The 27,543-nt window shown below is 38.5% G+C and overlaps 3 protein-coding genes across 4 annotated transcripts in view; 2 read left to right on the top strand and 1 right to left on the bottom strand.

Moving 5' to 3' along the window:
- The first annotated feature begins 9,205 nt into the window (after positions 1–9,205).
- LOC116708274 (zona pellucida-like domain-containing protein 1) lies at positions 9,206–13,554 on the top strand. 2 transcript variants are annotated; one of them, XM_032546144.1, is made up of 11 exons: positions 9,206–9,317; positions 9,598–9,724; positions 10,844–11,070; positions 11,159–11,349; positions 11,442–11,514; positions 11,583–11,680; positions 11,778–11,861; positions 11,952–12,123; positions 12,696–12,795; positions 12,889–12,912; positions 13,010–13,554. In XM_032546144.1, exons 2-11 carry the CDS (start codon positions 9,631–9,633, stop codon positions 13,123–13,125), a joined length of 1,179 nt encoding a protein of 392 aa, XP_032402035.1. In that variant the 5' UTR covers positions 9,206–9,317; positions 9,598–9,630; the 3' UTR covers positions 13,126–13,554. The 2 variants fall into 2 exon arrangements, with proteins under 2 accessions (XP_032402035.1, XP_032402034.1); XM_032546143.1 differs by having other exon boundaries at positions 13,007–13,554.
- A 534-nt stretch (positions 13,555–14,088) lies between these two features.
- LOC116708275 (uncharacterized) lies at positions 14,089–16,771 on the bottom strand. Its single transcript, XM_032546145.1, has 4 exons — positions 16,654–16,771; positions 16,502–16,560; positions 16,319–16,412; positions 14,089–15,346 (listed from the first exon to the last, which is right to left on the bottom strand). Exons 2-4 carry the CDS (start codon positions 16,548–16,550, stop codon positions 14,494–14,496), a joined length of 996 nt encoding a protein of 331 aa, XP_032402036.1. The 5' UTR covers positions 16,551–16,560; positions 16,654–16,771; the 3' UTR covers positions 14,089–14,493.
- A 1,807-nt stretch (positions 16,772–18,578) lies between these two features.
- Positions 18,579–27,543, top strand: part of LOC116707989 (uncharacterized) — a 29,539-nt gene continuing 20,574 nt past the window's right edge. The window contains exons 1-14 of the mRNA XM_032545723.1: positions 18,579–18,921; positions 19,005–20,545; positions 20,926–21,105; positions 21,369–21,489; positions 21,623–21,703; positions 21,818–22,034; positions 22,123–22,285; positions 22,567–22,755; positions 22,843–23,017; positions 24,082–24,221; positions 24,982–25,158; positions 26,126–26,256; positions 26,357–26,514; positions 26,840–27,067. Coding sequence (XP_032401614.1) covers positions 20,441–20,545; positions 20,926–21,105; positions 21,369–21,489; positions 21,623–21,703; positions 21,818–22,034; positions 22,123–22,285; positions 22,567–22,755; positions 22,843–23,017; positions 24,082–24,221; positions 24,982–25,158; positions 26,126–26,256; positions 26,357–26,514; positions 26,840–27,067 — 2,065 coding nt within the window. The 5' untranslated portion in view covers positions 18,579–18,921; positions 19,005–20,440. The remainder of the gene's footprint in view (positions 18,922–19,004; positions 20,546–20,925; positions 21,106–21,368; positions 21,490–21,622; positions 21,704–21,817; positions 22,035–22,122; positions 22,286–22,566; positions 22,756–22,842; positions 23,018–24,081; positions 24,222–24,981; positions 25,159–26,125; positions 26,257–26,356; positions 26,515–26,839; positions 27,068–27,543) is intronic.

Below are 27,543 nucleotides of genomic sequence, written 5' to 3'. Positions count from 1 at the left end.
GTCTCTCCTTCTGCGCCGCCGGACTGGGAACAACTGGTTCCTCTTTTCAGCCCCTTTTTATGCCTCTCTCCACCATGTGTGTGTATGGGGAGGTTTGGTCTACGTGACTTGCTTCACATCTGCTGTCTCTCATGAAAAAGTCCCTACATTTCCCAACCTGTTTTTGCTGACCATAGTGGAAGTTCCCGTACTTCCTCTTTTTCCGTTGCCTCAGCCAAACTCACCGCACCACCCATCCTGTGCGCTTCGGCCATCTGTTCAGAACTGCTTGCGACATTTCCTGTTTCAGGGCTGTACTGCATTCCTCTCTTTTCCTATAACTCACTATTATTTATTATAACTCATTAAACACATTCATCCTATTTGAATTGATTTCAAATGATTACAACTTCATATTCATTGACAATAAATCACATCTTTTGTCTTATTGTTAATCATTAACATAATCATTACATAGTTAAATCATTACAGATCATTAATCCGAGATTCTTTGCAGAAAGTTATTGAGTGATTACTTATACTCATATTATTCAGACTTATTCAACTTAATTAACTTTTAATCAAACTACAGGATTACTTTATTTCTTCCAAGCCATTATGCATCTTTTTCTGCGTGTGCCTGGAAAGATCTCATACCCTTATGCCAGTTTTCTTGACAGAACCAACTCCTCCTGGTACCAGGTAACAACTGAGCCGGGCCGGGTGGGATCACAGCTTTCATGGTTGCACAGAAAGAAGGAAAGAAAAGGAATATTTAATAGCTGAAGCAAAAAGAGCAACAGCTCTTTAAACCTTAAAGTTTAAACTAAGGGTACCTAGGTTGAGGGAGAGACTCTCCTCTCAGGCAAAAAGTGTGAGAAGAAGACGCAGAATGTACAAGACAAGTTTATTTATTATATGTGTACACAATCAGCTGCATAAAAAATACACAAAGATTTTTTAAAAACTTTATTTGGTCGTTAAACACCCAGCAACCCACATTACATTAGAAGAATTATGAAAATCAAACATGAACCAATCAGCACATTATCCCAGTGATTCTCTGAGGTTTGAATAAATCAGTAAAATCACAGTAAAGAGCCCGAAGTTCTCTAGAAAACTCAAAACATGAAATATGGAGTTAAAAAAGTAAAAACCAAAACAAACTGAGAGAAATTAAAGCTGAGAATCAATGATGACGTAAAACTTCAAGATTTAGCTTTTACAATGAACATAAAATATATAAAATCTTTATTTTCCAGGTTCCACATGTTTCTGAAAACTGCTCTAAGATCAGAGTTTCTGTAGGACATCCAGTTCTAAACTGGTTAAACTGGTTTCTCTGATGGAAGCTGAAGTTTCGCTGCAGTTTCCAGTGAAGCATCTTTTTATCTGTGGAGCTTTGAGGAACATTTTCATGTCAGCAGAAGGACGAAGCAGCAGAGAAAAGAGGTTTGAAGTGTCTTTCATGGCTTCAAAGCTGAACTGAAAATGATTCCCATGTTTCCATTCTCAGACCATTTCTGGTTCCAGGATGAAAATGAATCAGAGAGAAAAAAGATCAACTTTCCAGTTGAATCCAGTTCAGATCAAAACTCCACGAAGCCTCTAAATGGAGCCCAGTTTGAATTGGATCTTTATTGATCCAAAGAGACAAACAATAAATGACAGACACGAGAAAATAAACGGGAGGAAAACCTTGGAGGTCAGAGGTCATCATCATGATCCAGTCAGAGTCTCTTTAGACTCAAACTGCTGCAGCTTCAACCTCTGAGGATCAGCAGGACACTGAGACCATTCTCTACTTCACAGAGATCAGAACCTGCAGAGAGAAGAAGGAAGGAGAGAGCAGATCAGTGAGTGTTTCCAGCCTCTCTCCAGCAGCAGTCAGTGACGCAGCACATCCAGTAGATGGTTTCCAGGCTGCAGTCAGACTGATCTCAGAGCTGTGACCAGGATGAACCCGATCAGTTGTTTCCTGTTGAGCTGAGAGAGCAAACAGATCTGAGATCAGATCTGCTGCTGCCACAGTTTGATGGATGAGGACCACTGTCTCTAGACATGTTGGACGGCTGGAGTCCAGCTGGACTTCCTGGAGACATGGACACAGCAACAACACTCATCTTCACACCAACACAAACACAGGAACACAGCAAGCTGCTGCTCCTCTGATTGGCTGATTGCTGTCTCTGTGTCCAATCAGGAAGCCTGAACCATTCTCCTCCCACTGAGAAGCTGCAGCTTTAAGAGAGTTTGTAGAAATCTGCTGTCAGAGTTTGTTGGTTCTGATCAGGAGGAAACCAGAACCACAGCTCCATGAAGCCAGCAGCTTGGTTCTGAAGGAGAACCGGGCCACACACACACGCACACACACCCATACTTGCGCACCCACACACACACACACACACACACCCACACCCACCCAAACACCCACTCACACACCCACCCACACACGCACCCACACACGCTCACACGTATACAAATATGTATGTGGAAGCAGCACACTGTATGTGGAATAGATAAACAAAGAAATGTGTCTCAATAAAATAGCATGAAATAATTATTTCAATAATAAGATTGTAAAAGTGAGATGTCTTACAAATTCATCTCATAAAGGGATGTGTTTTAAAATGTTGATTTCAGTAAATGTTTCATTAAGTATTTTTTTTAAAGAAAATGATACAGGATCAATAAATATGAATACAAGCCTTTAATCATAGTTAGTTTCCAGGTACTGGAACCTTGATTTTGAAAAGCTGTGCATAATTTACTTTCAGTAAAAGACTTTGACTGAAGCAACAGTGTAATCATTTAGCTCCGTAGGCCATAACCTTGGTAAGTCTCAATGTGGTGGCTCTATAAACATTGACAGGCATTTTTGTATAACACTTTTTCCTTCCACTCAACTTCCCAACAATATGACAGGATAAAACACTGTACGTATGAAATGCATTCCTTTGTTTTCTAACATTAACTCTAATTCTGTTGGACCCCAGTAATAATAGATTTGGTTCTACTAATGGAGCTTAATTAAAAACAAAACTGTCTACTGGATAGCTGTGAAGTCAACAGTCTTAAAATGATATTTCTGCATTAAAGTAGTTTTATTGGTATTTTATGATATTCTGTTTTTTTTTTCCAGAGACAGACGTTTGGGCTCTTATTGACTGAAATTTCACTTGAGGAATCAATTAACTGTAATAAATCAACTTTTTTTCTATTAAATCATTAATTGAGAAGTGCCTCTAAGTTAGTTTTGTCAATAGATTTGTTTGCAAGTGGAGTAACCTTATCGTATGTCATATTTAAATAGAGTTTGTTGAGAAGAAAATTACTGGAGCTTTATAGGAAGAGGATATGAGTCAGACTTCACTGTGAAAACAAAAGCTTCTGGTAAAAAGATGAAAAGCAAGGACACATAGTGAGATAAATACAGAGAGTTATAGGGATAGAAAAGAGGGATTGCCTCTGAACAGGAAAGGAAACAGAGGAGGAAGAGGACAGTATTTTTTTAGGACTTCACTTCCTGTCCATTGCTTTGGTTCAGTTTCCATTTCCAGAGTGTGGCTGACTGAAGCTTCTCTGTAAATGTAACAGCAAAAAAATCCAAAAGAAGATTAAATAACAGCTTTTCTGTACTTCATTTTACAAAACAACAAAATAATGATAATCTGCAGTTATTAAAATGAACATACTCAGGTTCAAAGAACTGTGCCCCTGATTATGGTAGTTCAATAAATGTAAAAAAAAAACAACGTTCAGTCTTAATTGTGTATGAAAACAACAAACTAACAAGAAATAGAATAGCTGGAGATAAAATGTTAGAGATTAGACTTTAAAATACTTGTTAGTTTATGAGTCACCTGTTGTCATTGTATCAATAACAACAATTGCGAAACCAATTGCAAAAACAACCTGTAATTGATTTTGTTTGAGGGAGAAAGAAGAATGGGATCACCCTGAGTGCATTCCATGATGACACGTTACTTTGAAAGCTATTTTTATGTCATTAAAAAGGTTCCCAAAGCAAAGAAAAAGAGTCTTATCAATTAAAATTTAGCATGTGTGTGATAACAGCATTTCAAGCATTAAACTGTTGTTAGATTGGGAGAAATAGGGTATTTTACCCGTTTAGTACGTGAGGAATATTTTTGCAGGAGTCTAATTCTCTTAATTCTAGAGCAGGATATCTTTCCCTGAATCTCTCTTCAAAATGTTACTCTCACACTCATAAAATCTTTAATTTCTCTCTAAATATAGCCTGAGCAACTGAGTCTGGTGGTAGAATGGAACAGATTTGTTTTCCACCGTGCTGTAGAGTCATAATCGTACCCAAAAAACAAAAGACATTTGAACACTTGTTAACTTGGTCCAGCAGAGGGCGTCAAACTCAACAATAACTCCCACTACTAATATGACTCGTACACATACAGAGGCTAAACTGGTGGGAATAATGCAATATCCATACACATGATATTCTCAATTTGACCCTATTACTCACGCAGATAAAGACTTTTAAGGAACATTTCTCTTTGTTGTGTCGGTAATGTTATATATCTGCTCAAGTCATTTGAGATAGTTTTATTTGAAACTTATCTCAGGCTAGAAAACTTTACACGCTTAAAACCTTTGTTGCACTTGTGTGCTGCTCTCTTAAGACACCGAAAATGGCTTCACTAACGACGAAGCTGAAGTTGGTTTCCAATTCCATCTTCCGATTCGGGAAATGGCTAAAGGGGGATTTCACCTAATTTTTTACTACGTTCCTCATCTTTAATCTACTCTAGTTAAAAAAACACTACACCACCTAGTCCTAGGCACATCAAACTCGGACTGGATTATTCTGCTCTAATAGCAGAATATTTAAAACCATGTTTGGGATTTGTGAAATTTTTTTCTGATTTGTGAAACTTCAATAAAGAACCATTTGTCCTTTTTTTTTCAATCTCGGTCACACTAGAACTGCTCAAATTTCAAAACTACAACACCCAGACACTTCAAACCTGGACTGGATTATTCTGCTCTAATATCAGAATATTTTAATCCATGTTTGGGATTTGTGAAACCTTTATGCGATTTGTGAAACGTCACTGAAGTTCAGATTACTATTCACACTTGTTCCATGCAGTTTTCTTTTTATTAAATTCTAATTCAAAACCACTTTATTAATTACAAAGGGAAATTAAATGTTGGCGTAACTCATTAATTCTTCAAAGAGTTATTGTAGATTGTGGTGGCTGTAGGAAGGAAAGATCTTCTGCAGCCGTCTGTGAAGTGAAGTGAAGTTTCACAAATCAAATAAAGGTTTCACAAATCCCCAACATGGATTAAATTGTTCTGATATTAGAGCAGAATAATCCAGTCCAAGTTTGAAGTGTCTAGGTGTTGTAGTTTATAGCTGGAGCAGTTCTACTATGACAGAGATCCACAAAAAGTGGTGAAATCAACCTTTATTGAAGTTTCCCAAATCCCAAACCTGGTTGTAAATATTCTACTATTAGAGCAGAATAACCTAGTCAATTAATGATGTACATCGATCCAAAGCCCCAACAAGTAAACTAAAGAAATGTCTTAAGATGTTCGCCTCGTTTACATTCACAGATACGAAGGTGGGTTTTACTTTCTTTAAACTTTGTGGCTAACATTAGCTTTAGATTATGCTAGTAGGCAATATTCTCTGACATTTTTCTTATAATAATGTGCTATTTAAGTATCTAAACAGTGTGTACAGGCGGATCAGTTGCTCGGTAATCTAGCTCTGGTCTGCTCACTCGTTCCCATACACTTGCTCTTTCAGGCTGAATACAGAAGTTGTTCCATGGAAATGACACAGGACAGCTCCTTTATTTACCATCCATCTCCCCCCAGTAGTTTTAAGCTGAAGAAGCTGATCCGGAGTGAATGAAGGATACAAACTTTGCTGTGCAGCGTTAGCTTCAACTGGTAGGAACGAATATTTACAAGCCACCGTCTTCTTAATTCAGGATCACTTGGAAATCCATGAAAACGTAAAAGCCCATTATATTTGGAAGACAGTAATGTTCATGGTATTGCTTTATTTGCTTCTGAAATAGGACTTTGTCTTTTCTAGCTGTCACAGTAACTTAAAGCGGAAGCAAGGGAGCCGCATTTTGCTCATGTGGATATGATGTCACCGCCGTAGGTTCAAAGAACCCTTTCACAACAGGCCCCTTCCTACCCGTGTTGATTTCTGGGGGACTGAATTTATTTTGCTTTCGTTATGTTTTCTTTGGACTCTGGTCCCCCGTCCAGCGCCCCTCCGCCCAACTTTGTTGGGTTGTTTTTTGTTGTGGACCTAGTTTGTTTTTCTTGTGTTTTCTTTGGACTCTGGTCCTCTGTCCAACGCCCCTCCACCCACTCTGGTTGTGTTGTTGAGGGCGGGCGGGGATACTGTGAGAATTTGTTTTTTTCTGTGTCAATTTAGTTAATCTGTTGTCTCGGCTTAACCTTAATTGTTCCCAGCTGTGTCTCCTGTTCCCTGATTACCCCTTGTGTATTTAATCCCTCCTGTGTTCCCTGATCCTTGTCTATTCTGTTAGCTGTCTTCCATTGTGTTGTTTACTATCAATGCTACCGTTGAGTGTTGGCGTTTGAGTTCCTTGCCTTTATGCTCACCTGTGCTGCCTGGACTTCTCTGTGCTCCTCGTTGTTCGTCATTAAACTTTAACTATTCACCATAATCTGGGTCCACCGTGTCTACCTCACCACCAAAACCTTCAAAAACCACAACTCATGACAGTTGCTCACATAACTGCAGCATATTGCGACCATGATTCTATCTGCTTGCACATATTATCAAAGAAAAGGATTACAGGTTCTCTGATAACTGACAGGTCTTATAAAATCCATTCAGTATCACATTAAACTTCCCTAAGTTAGAAATGTATAATATTTTTAAAAAAATTCTCAAAAACTATATACATTTATACAGAGAAGTATAATATTTATTCTTTTGATTACTCATAGTACTCCCAGTGTATAGTCAAGAAATCCCTTAAATAGAGTTGGTCTGACAGCACGAAGAAAGCTAAAAAAACACAACTTCATTTCTGGATTGTAGGCTGTTGACGGTGATCCTTTTATTTATGCCCACAAACTCTTATTCATATCATATTCTCCATTTGACCCTGCAGGCAGAGTGACCAATTAAAAATAAAGAAGAAGCCATGACTCACTGGCATAAAGAGTGACAAAGGCACCTGTTTCTAAACACCAGCATGAAGTCAGATTGGGTTAGTAAGGTCACAAAAGAATGGCACATCTATAGATAATGTGACAAACAATTTCTGTCACCATGAGGATTTTGGCAGAAGAGCTAGCACTCCTTTTCTCTCTGTGCTTCAGATGAACAAAGAATGTCCTCAGTTGAACAGCAGTTGTGGCCTGTAGCTGCATTTTCTCCCTCATGGCAGCTGTGATCAACTTTCAAGCTTTGTTCTCTAGACATGAATCCACAATTTAAGACAGGAAATCTCTACTGGCCTGAAAGGCATGTAGTTGTTGTCCCTGGTTACTGTTCTGACATACAGATTCGGCGGTCTTTGCAAAAATGAAGATAAGTTGTTTGTGCAGTTTGTGAAATCGGAAAATCTGCGCATAATGCATTTTTTAAGTATCATTCTATCACATGGCTGACAGATGAAAATATGTCACAAGTAATAATATTGTCCACTGTCCACTGATATTACTGTAATTTATTTATTTATTTATTTGTTTATTTATTTATCTAATCATATCATGAGTGATGGCAAGGAGGCATTCATCCTCAAAGACCTGGAGCTCATCATCAAAGATAAACTTTTTAAATACCAGAAAATGCACAAAGCTGCTCTGCAATTAGAAGAAGATTTATATTTCAGAAAAGAGAAATCATTTTCACTTTGTCATTTTATGATACAATGGAAATAAAAAGAGAAAATGTAATTAATTTAAAAAAAGGATTGCTCTTTCATAATGTCTCATCTTCTGGAAGATGAGACCATCACTTTCTATCAAAACAAACTTCCTGGCTGAATAAAAATAACTAAATCTTTTCCACATTTGTTACATATCCTGGTGTGAATACTTTGAGAAACACTGTTTTTACTAAGGGAACAGTCTTCCATCTTGTTCTATAACAGTTTTGGATTAGAGGATATATAGAGAGGAATAATCATACCTCTTATACTTCTTCCAGAGTTCTGGGTCCTGTCTTACGGTGTCTTCTCTATAGGGATCTACTGTGTGTTTGAGCACTGAGATATACACGGAAGAAGGTTAAATATGTGTCTGGTGAGTCATTTTTGCATTGATTTGGTGATGTATTTTGAATCATGATTCTGCTAAAATGCAGACTCAATCAGATATTTGCTTACCTGATTGTGAAATCTCAATACAAACAGATGTGATGCACCTGAACAATGTTCCCTAGACATTGAAAGAGAAAGGTCATCAGCATCACAGATCTCTCATCATACATAACAGTGAGCATGAGGTTCTTTAGATTTTTTTGTATATAGTAAAGTGTCGTTGCAGAGAAGAAAGATCTTTGTCTTATAAAGTTATGTATCTTTTCATAAATAGTTGCCATAACTTGGTGACCCCAGCCCTTCCCCCTCTGTTGTGGTTCTTTACCTTTATTTTTGTTATTGTACCTCCCTTACCATCTCTTTGGAGATGGTGGAAAGATAAACTTTGGTCCTTGCTAAGTCTGGTTTACGACAGTTCCAGAGGTTTTATTTTTATGGTATTGCTCCGACTGTAAATATAGGTTAGTAGTGGATTTCTTGAAGGTCATGTTCGCTTATCTTTTCCATTCTGATGAGTGGCTAAGTGTCGCATCATGTTTTTATTCCCGATCAACAGTTAGTCAGGGATTACTAATTAAAAGCTCAAAAACTTGTATCAAATAATAATAATAGAAAAAATCTCAGTTTTCCTTTTACATATCGTCAGGTAGAAAGGAGTGCGGATGACACTGTAGTCAGTTATGACTTTTATAAAGTATCTTTGTATCATCTGGTGTTTAGCAACCATTTCTTAAGGACAAACACCTGAGACAGCACGTACGGTTTAACCTGAGGGATCTATATCAAAACCTACTGACACAATAATCTGCTGGAAGAACATCTGACAATAAACCATGCCAGGAGCTATTGCTGTTTTCCTGAAAGGTCACGGCATAGGCAGATGCAGAAAGCGAGTATTTGTGTCTGTGCACCATATATAATTAGTCAAAGGGAGGGCTGAGGAGTGATGCTGCAGTGGTTTTACATGTCCTATAAAGGCTGCATCCTTCAGCTACCTCTGGCACAAACATCTGCACAGCTATCAGCAAGGTAAGACTCTCTTCAGCTCATCATGCAGCTCTTTAACTAAACTTTGAACTGGATCGTGTTTATAGCCGACATAGTGAGTTTGGTTTTATTGTGCAAAATCAATCAGAAGATTGTGAAGAACGCTGCAATGTTTTGGTGATTCTACTCATTGATAGAAATCTGAGGAAAAAAACAAAAACTTAACATGTTGTTAATGGTGCATTTAACTGACTAAATCTGTTAAAGCTATCAAAGGTGGATGGATTCCCATGCTGTTCTGTCACCATGTTCTCATTTTCAGCTAAGATCAAACTGATAGCTTCCTCCAGAGAGCATGGATCTTTTCCTTTGTCTCCCTCTGCTGGCCCTGTTCCTCCAGCCTGCCCTGTGTGTGTACAACTGCTCCAAGATGTATGAGCGGACACCAGGTAAGGATCTATCAGCATATTAATATTTAGGAGAGTTTTTTAAAATGAAAGAACTTATCTATCTTTACTTACAAAGCAACACAATGTACTTTACCAAAAAGAAAAAATAGCAAGGGGAAATGCAAAGTGAATTACAAAAATCCTACTGAACTAAACAAGACAAAACATAGGAAGAACAAACAAAAAACCTGAAAAATATATAGAAATACATGAATAGCAGAGAAGATATGATTTTCACTTACTGAGGAAACCAATTTGTTTTAGTGTCAATGGAGAGACAGTAAATAAGTTATTTAATCACTGAGTTGAAATAAAATTAGTTAAATAAAAATATATACTAAATATTATAATAAATATTACATCATAAAAGAAAGAGAGGAAAAGATATAAAGAAAGCAATGAAGAAAGAGAGAATGAAAGAACAAAAGAGACTAAACTACATTGAAAATACATTTAAGTAAAAAATATTCACTTAAATTCAATTTAGTTCTAAAGCTGCATGTTACAGTTGCAGACAGACTCAATTTATGTCTAGACTTACATCACCAAATCAGTCCACTTGTATAGACAAATTAAAATCCCATTTATCACAGCAATAAAACAAATAAACCATTAAGTATCGTTAATAAAATAATCTTAAATCCGTATAAGGTGATTTAAATATTCAAGCAATAAATATAGCAAACTGAAGCAAAGAGTTATACTACATGTAAATATTTAAAACCAAGATTATGCCTTACCAAAACAAATAAATCCATAAATAAATAAATTGAGTAATCTACATTTAATACATACAGGTGTAAAAGTTCACCAAGGACATGAATACCATTGTACAGATAATCAAATTTTTTAAAATCAATATAAAGTCAAACTTCAGAAGTCCTTCAATATATAGATACAATGCAATTAAACAAAAAATCAGCATTAAATCAAACTTGCATGAAAGTTCACTAATCATCGTAGTAATACAAAATAGGCTAGCGTAGTTAGAACCACCACAAAGAAAAACTTTTCTTTTTCCTGATATGAATGTGAAATGATGTGAAATTATTGTGTAACATTGACATTTAAAATGAGTGACAAAAATCTGTGAAAGTATTTTTGATTCATCATTTTTAGAGAACTCAGATCTGACAATTGAATGCAGCACCACCATGATAACCATAGAGGTCAACCTGTGCACGGCGCTGTGGGCAGGCTTCAACGCCTCCAACCTGGCTCTCAATGGGAACCACAACAACACCGCCTGCCTGGGGTCCATCGATGACAGCGTGGAGCCTCCGATCATCCGTTACTACCTGCCTGTAAACAACAGCGTGGACAACTCCTGCCGCCAGTCTGTGCATGTAAAGCATGACGCTTGGAGCATGTTGGAGCATACTTACCTGTCGGATTTAAGGGTGAACTGAATGTGTGTTGTGCTTTCATGTTCAGATCGTGGATGAAACTCCAGACCCCTCTGGTCCCTTCAGTAGTTTCTCAAGTATTCAGACAGTTATCATCTCATCGTACATCGATACCCCAAAAACGGATTCAGGGATCATCAGCTACTCCACAGATCTGTATTATTACTTCTCCTGCAGCTACCCTCTGGAGTATCTCATCAACAACACACAGATTGTAGCGTGAGTAGCAGTGACTGTTGATTTATTATAAAAATTATTATTATTACCAAAATTCATTCATAAAAACTTCTATACTTTCTGATTTTCTTTAGCTCCTCAGTGTCTGTGGCAACCACCAATAATAATGGAAGCTTCATTGATACACTAAAAATGGGTGTCTTTAATGTAAGTACAATTCCACTCAATGAAAGAGATTTGTCACTGCTCCTGTTTAATAAGCCTTATTTCCTCAGGACACAGACTACAGGTATCCATTGACGGTTCCGTCATCAGGTCTTGAGCTGCGAACCAAAGTCTATGTGGAGGTGAAGGCTGTTAACCTCACAGGAAAGTGAGTAAATCCTGCTATATTTTCACTCTGACTGGCTCAAAGTGATAGATAAAGGGCTAAAATGTAAGAATTTTCTCTTTGGTAACCCTGTTTCCAGTTTCCATGTCCTCCTCGATCACTGCTTTGCGACTCCCAGTCCTTACAACATGACTCAGACGGATCAGTACAACTTCTTCACTGGGTAGAAAAGTCGGGATAAAACCCAATCTTAAAGTTGACATCTAACAAACAAACAAAAAAAAGCATCAAAAGTATTTTTGCTCTTCACCAGCTGCCAGGTGTCGACAAGGACAATTATAACAAGCAACGGCCTTTCCAACGTGGCACGGTTCAACTTTGAGGCCTTCCGCTTTGTTCAGCACAGAAACCAGGAGAAGTCCACCATCTACCTGCACTGCATCCTGAGACTGTGTGAGCCCACCAAATGTCAAGAGCTGCTGAATGTAAGTCGACTAAAGCAACAAAACTTTTTAACTACAAAGATCTGAAAGCAGTAGTACACGGAAAAGAATGGAAGGTAAATAGGTTGGTTAAAGGCAGGCAAGGCTGCCTTGCCGCCTTTGCTAACAGTACTCTGTAAAGAAATTGTAGACAATGCTGTGAAATGATACAATAATATTTCAAAATGCATAAGAATTATTTGCTAAGTTTGTCCAAAGTGAATCTCTGTTTATGAGTGCTGCTTTATTTCATGTAATCTTTACCACATTAACCAATTAAGAGAGAGGTAGAATGTTTAGAAGGAAATGGTGCAAAAAGTAGAAAAAGTTTTTAACTGCATTCATGTTCCTTTAACTTTTCACATTATAAATGCAAATTAATTTAATTGCAATTTATTATGACAATGTAGTGCACCTATTGCTTATGAGTTGTTCAGTCACATAAAATCCCAATGTAACACTTTAAAGTTTGTGGTTGTACCTCAAAAAAATGGGAAACATTCAACGGGGGTGGAAACTGTAACAGTATATAAATAATTAAATGATGGGTGAAACCTTTACCTGCATTTTGTCAGGCTTGTAATGCTAGAAGAAAAAGATCTCTGACTCCTTTCGGAGAAGAAAGCAGCAACTCTGCCACCGTCTCAGTTGGACCTCTCTACACCGCCGCAACAGGTCTATGAAATATAAATGCCCTTTTCTTACTATTCCTTCAGCATTAAGGTAAATTCTGTACCTGATCATTTCTTTAATTTTGCCCCACCAAAGATGTGCCTGTGACTGCTGGCTCTAGTAAGTATTTTTAAATTGTAATAATCTTACATTACATGTCCATTAATGTATGTCAACACTCTGAACAAACTGAAATGTTGTTTACTGTGTTTAGCAGGCGACACTGTAGCATCAGGAAGTGCTGGTGTGGATGCAAGCAGCCTGGTGGTGTGGCTCATGTTAGGGTCGGTTGTTGCTGCCCTGGTTCCTGACACGGCGACTGGTTTGTCTTGAAAAAGTCATCCTTTTGGCTGGAGGACTAACGTGGAAACATCAAATTTGACCAACTGATCAAACAGCATCTACAAATTATCACTACTCTATACCTTTTAATCAGATTGTATCTTCAGGTTTATGTTAAAATGTTTTTTTTGTGTGTGTCTTAACCGCAAGTGAGCAGATAGTCCAATCAAATGTTGTGGGATCTTATGTAACTTTTTCTATTTGCACTCTTGCATTGCTATTGTCTTTAATGATTACGAAGGAATAGAAAAGCTGAACTGTGAAAAATAAATCTCAAGATTTTAACCCGCATGATCATTTCCTTTCACATGCTTGTAAAATCTCTACTGCATTGTTGTACAATAGAATCTTGCACAAAACAAAAGGACTTTTATTCAAATATAGATTATCTTTCTTTAATAAACATATGTGAAAAACAAATGTTTATTTGTTTATCTTGGTTCTGCACTCTTGAATCTCATAAACTATGGAAGCTTATGATATGAACATGGCTCACAACCCAGAGCGTCATTCTGTCAGGAGCGAAAGAAGTGATTACAACAAAAAGTTAGAAAGGCAGACAGAAACTGATTTAGAAATTTCACACAAAATTGTTTAATGGATTTTTATTTAAATATAGATAACCTTTCATAAATAAAACTCAAAACAACAGTATCATCGTGGTTCTGAACTCAGACAGAACACGTTTGACAGGCAACAACTATGTTTACACGCCACTGAAAAAGACGATATTTACTCACATACAAAATATCATCTAATTTTCTTCAATCATTTAGACATATTTACAACCACCTTTCCACTCTGGCAAAGAGACAAACAAACAAGCAGGAATTCTGGGAGGGAAAACTGATCAGAGCGGGTCACTTCAGATGTTTGTTTGTCTAAGTGCGTAGAGCAAAATACACATGCCCTGGATTAAATAACTGAATTGAACTGGAATGTTTATTTTGTAATTTTCCTTTTGACATGGCAAACCTTCCTGCCACACATCGTGTCCACTTCCAACATTTTCTTTCAACTCTCTTGCACATAGTGGTTGAAAAGGCTTATTTAAATATGGATAATCTTTCTAAAATAAGGATGAATCAAGTAATTTTAGTTCTGCTCTCTCAAATTACTGAAAAGACAAACAGCAAATAAAACAAAACACATGCTTTTACACTTATACAACAAAATACTTTACAAAGGCAGCAACTTATAAAAAAGGAGATACTTTCTCTATCTTTTGCTTATTGATAAAAAAAGAGTCATCTGAACATTTTCTATTTGGTCATATTTACAAGAAGTTTTCCATACTTAGACAATGGCAAAACAAAGAAGATGGATGCTTAGATATTTTTTGTTAAGTGCGTGTTTTAGTTACTGCACAGAGTGCATAATGTCCTGGATCAGAGCAGATAGCCTAACTGAGAAGTCCTCCCGCAAAGATGCACCTTCCTGCATCGATGAAGAAAGAGGCTGAGACACGGTGGAGGCGCCTCCGGCCTCCTCCTCCACGGCAATAAACAGTCTCTCCACCCGGGCCTGCAGTGACTGACTCTGCAGAGCTGCGTTGTGGCAGAATTGCTCTAAACCATCTGCAACGTTAGTCTGAGGAGGATGAGCAGACTCCAGCAGAGCTGCCAGCTGCGCTCTAAAAACTCCCACCCGGCTCTGCACCTCTTCCCTCAGTGAACTCACTTCCTGCCCCAGCTTGGAGACCACTGCCTGCCAGACCTCTGAGCCAACTGTGTCCTCTTCAGCATCGCTTTTCTGCTTCAGGTGTTCAATCACACCACTTGCTGAGGTTTGGAAGTCACTGATGAGGCTGGATAGCTGGCCGCTGCTGAGCTCCAGGTTTTGACTAATCCACTGGAAAGCTTCTTGGTAGAAAGCAGGACTGGCCTCCACCTGAGCCGCCGTTTTCTCCAGGCCCTGCAGGTACAGCCTGAGCTGGCTGCACAGATCCTGGGTGTTGCTGCTCAAGGAGTCCTGTAGCTGCTGGGTGAGCGGACTCAAGCGCTCCTTCATGCTGTCCAGGATGGCGCTGAGTTGTGCTGGGGATGGAGACAACCTCTCCCGCAGCTCGGCCAGCTCCTGGCGCAGACGGACGCGCAGACGCTCTGACTCTAAGGTGAGTTTGTGCTGCATTTCCTCTGCAAGGGGATGCTTCAGGTCATCACTTTCAAGGGTGTAAAGACCACTGCTGTCTATGACGCTCTTGTAGATCCCACTAAGCACAGAAAGAGAAACAGTTCATGTAAATGTATCACTAAAGGAATGAATGAACAAGTCTAAACAAAATCCATCCTTTGAAATAATGTCAGCTAATTTGTCTAACTGAGATAAAATATACAAAAGTGAAAAAGAAATACCATCATCTCTTTTTGAAAAAGAGGAAGAAAAATGCTTATAAAACTCTAACTGTCTAACCCATCATAAATACACATCCTGGTATATAGTTTACATCATCTATAATTATTTATACATATTCCACTTTCGATCAAACATATCACAGTGCCTTAAGAAGTTATTGGTACCCCTTTAATTTATTTTAAATGTCTTTTATTAGGATCTTTTATTTGCCCAAATTAATTCAGTATCATAAGAGAAAAGAAAAGAAATTCATGTTTCAAATTTTCTAAATCTAAAAAAGTGTAATATTTCTGCACCCTAAATAATTTGGAAAGAAAATGGTACATCTGTTGACCATTGAAGACATTACCATGCTTTTAAATTGATAAGACAATAATCAATTCAACCAAGATACCCACGGTATCACTGGAGGAGCTGCAGAAATCTACTGCTTATGTGGAAGAATATATGTTTACTTCAAAGTCATTTGTAAGTGCCAAATATGTGAAAGAAATTGAACTCTTTTGCCAACATCCAAAATCTTTATGTTCCTGCAGAACAGTCACCCTGAATATACACCCAGAGTTTCAATGGAAGGACAAAGAAGAAAGAATATTCATTATTAGAATGGCCTGGTTAAAGTTCACACCAATGAAGCTGTTGGTGTCAAAAGTTCCAAAAAAACTGCAATTGCAGCAAAAGGTAGTTTTATGAGATATTGACTCAAGGGCACTGATCACAAATGCACATTGCCCATTGTTCAAAGGGTATAAATAATTTCACAAGACATTGGAGAATTTTTTTTTAGTTGTCTTCATCAATAGCTGCTTGTTCTGTTCGGTCAACTTACTGGGTGTCTTTTGAGAGGTCTGTCTTGTCAAACACGTGGTTAGCCTTTGAGTCAACCCAGGCTGCCTCCCTTGAGTCACTGTGCAGAGGATGGGCTGCAGACAAAAACAAATTTGTAAGCAAAACACAAAACAAAAACCATAACCAAAAAAAAGCAGAGATGTAAAATATGAAAAAAAAATACCTAAAGCTGTAGAGAGTGACAGGGTGACGATCATTAATTCCCAAATCATGTTTATCTCTCTGTAAAAGTGAAATAAGGTAAACTGATAAGAATAACAAAAGACAACAAACACATTTGGAAGCCATACTACTTGTTTTTCACATATCCCTTACTTAGAACAAGAGGAAGATCAGTGTACAACAGAGAAGCAGGTTCTTTATCCAAGGATCAGGGGTCTGTGGACTGACTTCTCTTCTGCTCTGACTTATAAAGGTCCTTGTTATCAAAGAGGCTGCCCAAACCCTGCCTATGTCAACAGTCAACACGTGGAGGGTCACAGTGATTATCAAACACAATATACACACTCCTACAAACACACTGTGTGAGGTCACAGTGATACTACCTACTGCTCAATCGTCATAAAACTTAATTTCAGAGAACTGTTGGCTAAACTCACTTTAGATTATCGTGAGCATTAGTGAGGATGAAGCACTTTTAAAATCACAGACGGTGATACAACTATTTTTAGTAAGACAGATACTGGGTTCCAATATTTGTACTTTATGATGATTGCACTGAACAGCAGCCAATAAGAGAACAGAGAACCAACTCAAAGAAAAGATTCAAATGTTACTCTTTATTTTTCCACTGGTGGAGGTTGAAGATGTAAAGCATTATGCTTTTTGTTTTATGGTTTTTAAGCCGAGCAGCAGTCTGTGTTTTCGAGCTTTGGACATGCTCTGAACAGTTCTCATCGTCATGTCTTGTGTTATCTGCTCACCAGAACAGAATTGGTGATCATGTTTGTCTCTTTCATTAAAAAGATGAATTATATTTATATTTCGGATCATTCACCCTGTTTATTTCTACGTGGTTTTGTCACAGGCGACTTGGAGATATGGGTGAAGGTTGAGTCCAGCTCAGTTAGATAAGCTGCAAGTCGTCACTGCGGGGTCAAAGTCCATGGCTATCATGATGAAATCCCCTATGTAGGTTATTCCAGGTATCCAAAGTCTCACATTTATTCCACTACAATAACAGTTTAAGACCTTGACTACTGAACATGAAAACAGGCCTGTTGACTGTTTTCTGCACCTCCGAGTTTGTTTTCGGCCAAGTCAAGATTTATCATCGAGATTTAGTCAGAAAAAAAAGACATGCACACAAATGTGGTACTCTGAATGCAAATGACAGTGCTTATAAGTAAAATGTTACATAATTACGTTATTTAACTCTTGTGTTCAAACGACCAGTCAGCTGACAGTGCTTCATATCATTAAGCAAAGCTTTTTTTTTGTGATTTTACTATGGAGCAAAGGGCAATCCTTTGACACTGATTATTGAACAAACATGAAGATATTAGGGTCAAAGGAACTACCAATTGAAGGTTTGCAATGATTAAACCAAACAGTCCATATCGGTAACCGATGGAATATGTCTTTGTTTGAATAGTTTTGATTACAGTGCATTTAAGGAGAACTAGTTCACTCACTCAAAGAGTGTTTCTCACAAAACGGGCATGTCGGCTATTAGCAACGACTACGGTGATCTTTACTTTACTTTGGAGTTATCTACAGACAAACTTAAGTTTCTGAAATGAGTCGTGGGTGAACAACACATTGCTCAGTTTGAATTGAACACATATGAACTCTTTTGAAACGTATGTAGAACAGAATAAACAGAGTCTCCTTCCTGGATGCAAACATTTGCCATCAACAAACAATTCACACATAGTAGTGTCTTCTGTTTTATCCAATAGAAAGTACTCTCTGACTACAGCCACTATGTTGTTTTGGAAAATGCTTTGAAAAAAAAGAGAATTGCCCCAATAAATAAACAGACCTGAATAAAACTAGGCTCAACTGAGGTCATGAATAGGTCTGAGCGGACCTTCTGGTAAAACAGTCATCAAGCAAAGGAAAGCAGTGTTCACTCACATAGAGCGCCAAATCAATAATCAGTGTCATGGTAGGATTGAAAAGAACAAATAGAGTAAGGTGATCCTTCAGCAACAGGCAGGTGCTCTTTCTTTCCACCTGCTGCTTTCCTCTGAGCAGTCGCTTTACTGTCACTGTCACCTAACCTCACTGGCCTTATAAATCATTCAGCTCCCCACTGAAAGCCACGCAGACTAACTAGCCTGGTGCATAATCATTTGTGGAGAACGTCGGAGTACAGAATTTTGTCAATGGACTACACTCACAGAGTATTACATCAGATTTTTTTCTTCAAAACATGGACCGTGGATGAATCACTTCAAGAGTTTGTGTGTAAAGCAGAGGAGTTAATGGGAAATGTTGGTCAGCAAGTCAGTATTTGAAAAAAAAACTATGCAAACATGGAGATGGATGTGGTTTGGCATTTTGCAGTGCTGCTGAGTGCAATGGCCCAAGAGAGAAACATCAGTCAACAAAACAAGGAAAATCTGCATTGCCAGCCAGGTAAGCTTTTCCAACGGATTTTTTTTTCTTATGACTGCAACATCAAAACGTAAGACAGATTGACATGTTTTTGCACATATTAGGTTTCTACTGTCCTCCAGCCAGCTTCAGTCCGGTCCCCTGTCCTAGAGGCACATATGGGCCAAATGCTGGAGCTGTGTCCCAAGAAAGCTGCCTAAAGTGTCCTCCACAACACTACTGCCCTCGACCAGGCCTGCTCTCCCCCCTGGCCTGTGGTCCTATGGCTGTGCAGCCTTTGTCTGGCCAGGATGTTTGTATTTGCTCAGGAAATGGACAGAGTTTTCAGGTGTTTCTTCCCATGTTTGTTGTTCAGGTGTTTTTACAGGGCATAAAGATCAGCACAGCAATTCCTACAGAGTGAAGAAGCATCTGCTCCAAGTGTGCTTATGGTTTCTTTTTCGTCTTGTTGCTCTTTCCTCACAAATACAGTGAAAGGAGTAGCTTCCTGACTGTCACTCAGAAATATTAGACGATAAACAATCTGTAGCTTCAAGCCAAGGGAGTTCCAGATAGTATTACTTTACAGAAGGATCTAGTTTCCCCATGTGGCTGCAGTTGCATAGGTGTTGACCTCTCTTCTCATCAGCTCAGGATCAAGGGAATGAGATTTGGCCCTGGTTGTCTGTGGGACAACACTTGTGTGTAGAAATATGGTTGCAAAACCTTAGAAATTGAGGACTTACTGTGTACTTAAAGTGGATCAGAGATTGTAAACATCTCTGTTAAATGTGAGTTTTCTGACGCAAGATAAAAACCTTTATAAATCCTTTTAAATCTTTCTTCTCCTTTATTATATTATTATTATATTTATGATATATAAATAAGCTTACACACTTGCAACCTTTGGCCAGAGATATGATAGAACAAATGAATTTTGTTGTACAGAGGTATAAATCAAGGGAAGAGTGCAAAAATCATTTCCACAGCAATATTTATAAACAACAATGTGAAAACAGCATTCAATAGAAAAAATACAAGACTACTGCGAGGTTAAAAAACTGAAACAAAAATAGAAAGAAAGATGGAAACTAGTCTACTGGGGCAGTCAAGAGCTGAGTCTATGGCAACACTGGAGAAGCAGAAAGAATTTCCTGCTGTGTTCTCAGTCTGACAATCTTCTACATTCCCCATGGAGACAAAACTTTGTGGAGCGTTACAGGTTTGAACATACAGCTCATGTGTTGCACGCAGTTTGTAGGCAAACGGTCAAATCGGGTACTCAGAGAGATTGGATAAATGCTTAGTTGATAGTAGCATCCCAGCAGCACCCCTAAGGAAGAGAAAAAGAGCAGAAACCATAAGTGAATAACCTGATAAATAACAGAAGTTGCTGTAGTTGAAAGTATTATGTTTTTGTCTTTGCATTAAATCTTTGTCTTTGTCATTTCAACCAATCACATGTCATGTCTTAGACCTTTTATTTCTCCTTTTATTTCCATAGAGAACTAATGGTCGTTGCTTCTGTACAATCGGATACCAGCCCAGCAGTGATGGAGAAATGTGTGTGCAACAGCTGTACAGCATCTGCAGAAATGGAAAGTCTCGCACACAATATGGGGACTGCTTGGACCAGCACCAGTGGTCTCTTCACTGCAAGGATAAGGTAAATGCTTGCACTTACGATATGGCCCTTCACATACACTAAGGAAAAACTAGGGGAAAGGTCTTTGGTTTATCTTGTTCACAATGATATGAGACAGGAAACTCATACAGAAGATATGCAACAACTATGACCTGTTTAAAGAACGTATCGAGTAAGCACACAGCCCACAATCACTGAGGGGAATGAGTACAACCTGGATGTCTTTGCCCTTTACCCCATGAACCTGACAAGCCTCCAAGCTTAATAAACCCAATTAATATTTAACCATAAACTGCTTCCTGTGACTTTTGCTCAGCAATGATTTCATAGTTGTGTTGATTCAGAGAAATTAATTAGAAAACGTACATGTCACAAGAGTTGCATTGGCTGTTTTTCTGCAGGTGTGCCAAACACCAGAGGACTACCGTGGTTATGACAGGGAGCTGGGTCTGTGTGTGTGCAGAGAGCCTCCTGGCAGAGCTGCATGTGGAGGCCTATGCAGGCAGAAGCCAGCTACACATCTGAAGCTCCAGTGCAGATATGATCAGGATATGGCTCTGACATGGAGCTATGAAAGTCAGGTGGACAATAGATTAACATCCGTACTGATAAAATGTACCAAAAGACTGAATATTATCTTATATTTTAAGTATTCAATGTTTTTTCCCCAATTGTTACACTCATATTCATGTCGTATTTCTATTGAATAAAACACAATAGACAATTAAGCCTGTTTTGATAATACATACAGGCATGTATTGTCATCTTCATTGTGAAACTGCAGCCTCATCTCTTGTGTAGCATTGACCTATTAATGGTAAAGATTGTCATTGTGTGCCTGCAGGTGTCAAGCGTCTCAGGCAGTGTGTTAGAAACGGTTTTTGAAAGGTGGGATGCCCAGGGGACTCTGCAGTGCCACAGCCATCACAAACCCTCACGTCCTGTCTACATTGTTCAGACAACAGGTGGAGACGCACTTTCAAACAATCACAGACACATACACAATAGGGTTTTTCTATCCAGCGGCTGATTTCTTTTGTGGTTCCCTGTCACACTCATGACCTCCTTTTTCTTCTTCATCTGTATCACGATTGCTAGAGGCAGGACTCTTTGGCCTCCTCAGCGGTCTCCCAGAGGAAATTCAGCAACTGTTTCCAGACCGCACACAGAGCTCAGCCGGTTTGTCACTGCTGCACACCAATCGAAATAACAATGAACGCACGGAAATGGTCAACACCTGCAAACTAAATTATTGCGTTATTGAGATTGTTGTTCTGCATGACTGATTTACAGACGAAAACTATGAAGTTTTAGATGAGATCAGCGGTGTGGAAAATATCAGTGATGCAAAAAGAGAACCTCATTTCAGACAGTGGAACAAAGACCTGAGTGATGTTGCAGATCACAGCGTGTTGAGTATAACTGGAGTCCTCAATCCGACAACATGTCTCCAACTGGGGGATGTTTTACTGTTCACCGTCAGCACACGACATTACCCGCTCTATGACATGTAAGTCACATGGTGAATTCTTCCAGGTTTGAGTATTTTACTACTTTTGTTTTGACATTTTTGTTCATCATCTCTGCACTTGTTTCAGTGACAATCTCTACAACACAAACAGTGATTTTGACTGGGGTGCGCTCAGGCTGCTGGAAGAGGAGCTGACCCTTTCCTGGACTCCTCCTACCTTATTTTCGCTGGTCTTTAGCCACCCGGGGGTTTACGTCTTCACACTTAGCAGCAATCAGCATAAGCATATGGTAAATTTCAATTAAAAAATCAAAGCTACTTTGTTACATCGTAATTTTATTTTTTAAAAAGTTATTATAAAAACATATAATTTCAATAGCTGATGTATTATTTTTTGCTGTTTTGACTCTATTTTTTTAAATCTCGTTTATGTTTGCATTGAATTGTCTAAGGATGTTATGATCAATACTAAGAACAACACATAAAAAAAGTTAGCAGATGGCTAATGCAATTTGTGACATAAGCTATAAATGGTAAAGTGTCACTAACTACGGATGCCAATGCCTTTCAGTATGTTCGAGTGATGCCTGCAGGGGGCCAGTGTTATGAGCCTGGACCCTTCTTCCCAACCATTCCTCGACATCTGACCCAAATGGGAATCAGCAGAAGACGTGATCTGTTGCTTCGACCTGATTGGCTGGTCGCCGGCGGACTGTTGTTAGGAGCTGTGGTCGTTCTCTGCTTATGTGTTGCATTGCTGGTTCGTCTTTTTAGGCACACAAGCATTTTAGATGTTCACTAATCTTATAAAGTAACTTTAAAACATTTGTGTTTTTTGTGTATGTAGATTATGTTCCAGGAATATGGGTGGCCGGAAAAGAAGCCAATCACAACGAGGTATCGTTCGTTGCAGCTGGCCTATCAAATGGATGACTATGCATCAAAAGGCTCAAGAGTTTTCACAATTAGGAAGACCCATCGGAATCAACAAGCTAGGCTAATGAAGGACTCCATTAAGCCAGGTGGAATACTCCGATTATTTACGCATTCATTAGAAGCCTTGGAGATAATTTGTTTCCCAACTTACATTCAAATGTGATAGGCAACTTTAGACAAATGCACCTGCAACGTGCACTGACCTCACGTTCTGTCCAAACACTGGGCCTTTGAAGACCCCAGTGACTTCTTACGCAACACTGACACTGACCTTTGGGTGGTGCGCCCATCCGACCAGTTACTGTTAAAAAGACTGACGTCACGAAGCTGATGGCACGTGTACGGTGACCAACAGCAAAAAGGAAAACAAGCATCTTATCAATGGGGCCCTTTCTTCAGTTTACTATTAGCTTTTGATGTCATTACTACGAAGAACCAAGCAGAACTTTACATCGGAGTAGATGTTCCAAAACACACACACACATGAACAACAGCTTTTAATGAACTTTTAATGCAGCTTATTACAAGGGCCCTTGTAAAAGTATTTGCATACCTTAAATTTGTCCATGTTATTTAACACACCAGCCACAAACTTACACAAACTCAATGAAATAGATCAACAAATGATTATGACAAATTGTGAACTAGGAACATACACTGGTGGTAATGGAAGGGTGACATTTACAGCTAGCTATAAAAAGAAAGAATTGATGGTATGATTCAGCTTGAGCTATTTCTGAAAGAAGGGGAGAAAAATAAATATCTCCCAGTGTCCAAAGTTGGTAAAGACCTACATCAAAATTCTCTCAGATGTAAATGTGACAAAAGGTAGTTCAATAAAGTTGTGATCTGAGGGGTTAAATACAGGAATTAAGAATTCCACGCATTTCTCCAAATATGTAGTACTTTGTGATTTTCTATTTTTCACATCCACTCACAATAAAATAGGTTGAAATACCCTGAAACACTATATTACAGTATATTGTTGCAATGTCACGAAAACCTTAATTAATATAAATACTTTTCCTGAAAGTATTTGCTTTTGTAGTACATGTACTACAAAAATAATTTTCTGATGTGATCTGAAATACATTTATTCAAGTTTTTATCCCTATTTCTCCCCGTTTTGTACTGTCTTTGTGAAAAGCAGCCTGCCCGGATGTTTTGGATGAGTTTTGGGATTATGAGCACCAGGTGGATTTGGAGGCTTTCAGCAGCAACACTTTCTACAGCCTCCTGCTTAAACAAAGCCTGTCTGTCACTACCAGGCTGGGGCAGCTCACAACGGAGGTAGAAACTTCCGGATTATTCGCCAAGTAAACTGGCAACAAGGGAACTGACACTGATTCCCTCTTTTATCCTTCACACACTGTCGCTTCAGTGAAGCAGAACTGTTCAGGAACAAGAAATCCATTTGGGGCTTTGTCTCTTATTAATTTGCCAATTTATGTATTAAATATATTTCTTTTTGTAACCAGGAATATTGTTGGTGCTTTTTTTTGTCTTGGAGTTTGATGTGAGAAAAACCTTTACAAAGTAAATTTTCAGTAATTTCTTGTGGAATTAATTTAATTAACTATTTTTTTTTAGCTTAGCCCTGAGGCTGGAGTCTTCTCATAAAAAATTAAAGAACATTCTAATGAAGCCCATCTTTACATTCACTTCTTGACCTCTAATTTGATTTTATAAAAGCCATGAAAGATTGGGCACAGCTTCTCTTTCACTATCTCCTGTCCCTCCTCATATTTCAGAGATCATTCAGGTTCATTTAAACAGGCTTAATATCACTTACGAAAATCTCTGTTTTCTTATGTGCACTACTCTTTGTCCTGTGTCCTTCCTATTTAATTGGTTGGATGCAGCTTAGAGAACAGATTAGTGTTACAGCCCCGAAGAAGTGTAGCGATAAAGATGTAAGAAGAGACGATGCTGCATAAATGCTTATGTCTCTTGAGGATTGGAGATGTTTGCTAAGGCTGCATGATTGTAGGCTCAGATTACAACAGTTTTATGATGATTTTGTTCCTAATGTGTTTTTGTGTTTGTCCAGGTAAAAGAGATGTATCAGGGAGTCCTTGGGAAACTACAACTACTCCACCCAGGCATGATTGCCAAGGAGAGGGTGGGGGAAGGTTACGAGAGGATGAGAAAAGAGATGGAGAAAGAAGTGGGGCGACGGAGGGCTTTGGCCTCCCAGCTGCGAACTTTGCTTGACAATCAACTTGAGGTACTATACAAGTCTCATTATGCAGTGCTCTTACATTCTGATCTTTTCCACATATTCTCGTGTTAGGATTATAAATTTCAATATGTTTTAGTGGGATTATAATTGTGAGGAAATATAATTAATGTACCGTGTTTGCTGCAGCGCCTCCAGATTTAATATGCACCTCTGAGCTGCAATATTTGCTACTACTTTAGTATTTGAGGTTAAAACCTCTGACAGTTTGGCACATTTAGACTACAATAAAATTGGTCTTTTGATCTCAGTTTGGATGGAGACCATCTGTAAATACCAACGTTAAATCTTGCTGTAGGTCCTCAAATGTATTTCGATCTGGATGTTGACTGGGCCATCTACACAATGAGTGTATCTAAAACAGTCCATTGTAACTCTGGCTTTATGTTTGGATTCCATATTTAATTTTTCACCAGACATATTGTAGTGTCATCTGACCAGAACGCCATCTTCCACCTGTTTGATTTGACCCGGCATGGTTTTTGACCAACTGCAAAAGTGATTTGTTATGAATTTATTAATTTTTTGGGGGGGCAGCGAGGAGTCAGACTAAATTGGGCTCCATTTGGTTTTTGACTGTTAAAAGATTCACCCTTTACCACTGTTTTTCCCCATCACATAAAATCTCCAAAAATATCTTGAAGATTTTAGCTGTAGAACTGAAACTGAACATCAACAAGTATGAATACATTTTTAAGGCAAAGTAAAATCATAAATAAAGGTTTGTCAGATTGATAAATCTAACTAAACATGCTTGTTCCTTGAATTTTGTGGTGCTTTTCTGCCAAGGTAATTAAACTGAAATAATCAAGAACAAGGTGTTTAATAATACATCCTCTGACAGTTTAACAGGCAGCAAAGAAATGCCAAACACTGTAAATCTTAGAAACAAACAACTAAAATGATCAACCTACCCAAAAGGATAACTGAAATAGATGTAACTGGTTCCTTCTAGGTTTTGAGACAAGATCAGCAGGCCAAGCAGCGGGTCTACAGTGTATTCACCACTCGATGCAGAGAGTGCACCAGACTGCTGTCCAAGATTTCCAACAACAATCAGGCCTCTTGTGAGCTTCACCAGCAAATGTAAAAGATTTGTCAAGTATTATTCCAAAGAGTCAAATGGATCAAAGAGATCTGAAATAAATACTATGAACTTTTAAATATGTTTTCCACCAATGTTAAGTTTGACCCAAAAGCTGACGTGCCTTGTGGATGAAATGGGGGAGCTGGTGGCAGCAGAGTGCCACCGTCAGGGAGCGTGGGGGCTGTTGGGTGAAGGTACCGGGGCCAAGCTGCTCTGTCCCGACACGGGAACCGTCCTGACCAAAGACGACATCTTTGGTGAGTCAATAAGCCCTGAAAAAGAAGAAAAAAAAATCTTCAGTAGTTTCTGTGTAGTACTACGATACAATGAAGGACTTCTTGAATGTTGGCGAAACAGCACCATCTACTGCTAAAAACTTGTGCTGCAACAAAGAAAACAAAACTTAAAAAAATGAATAAAAAATTGCAAAAACATATAGCCTCTATCAAGAAGGAAAATTATTTCAATAAATCCCTTTTTTATTCTAAAATACTTTTTTACAAGTTAGATTTGTTAATTGGTAGTATTATCAGGATTTTTAGATAAAGATTTAAAAAATGTCCAACCTCTGCCTCCTCTCAGGTCCTGACGGGTCTCTGCGTGTCCCTGCTGCAGTTCATTGTGATCCAGTCACCGGGCTCATAAAGCCAAACTCTCAAAGCCACATGTTGCTGAGCAGCGGTCACACCATGGCAGTGCCACCTGATTATTTCATTCACCCACAGACTGGCAGAGTTTTACCCATCGTTGGCAACATGGCCTATGATCCTGTCAGTTCTACATTAGTGTTTACTACGGACCTCTGTACAGGTAACACTGCCGATTCTATCCTACCGCACATATAGTGATGAAATAAAATGCCATGTGTAAGACAGAGAGAATACTAAATAGAATAGAAATATAGAGGTAATTCAGGTGTCACAGCAGCAAGTTAAGGTAAGTGGGACATGCATACTCACACAAAGGTAAAAATCACAAAAATAAGAATAATGGACGGTAAGGTAAGCAAACATTTACAATAAAAATGATGCTGTACAGGTATTCAAAGAAATTGCATACTCAAACTGAAAGTAATGTGCAACTGAGTAGATTAGTCTTTAGAGAAGGAAAATGTACAAAATGTGCATCAATAAATGTGCACATATAAAACGACAGACTATTTACAAGCTGAGCAAACAGGGATGTGTCAGTTACAGCAAAGCTGTAAGGGCTTAATGAGTTTGTTTGGAGCAGATATGGCTATACAGTAAAGTCTTACAGTTGCAAAGAGGAAGGATCTACTGCTG

Source organism: Xiphophorus hellerii, chromosome 18 (genome assembly GCF_003331165.1).
Source record: "Xiphophorus hellerii strain 12219 chromosome 18, Xiphophorus_hellerii-4.1, whole genome shotgun sequence".
NCBI classification, from domain to species: Eukaryota; Metazoa; Chordata; class Actinopteri; order Cyprinodontiformes; family Poeciliidae; genus Xiphophorus; species Xiphophorus hellerii.
This window is presented reverse-complemented; position numbering and strand designations above follow the sequence as displayed.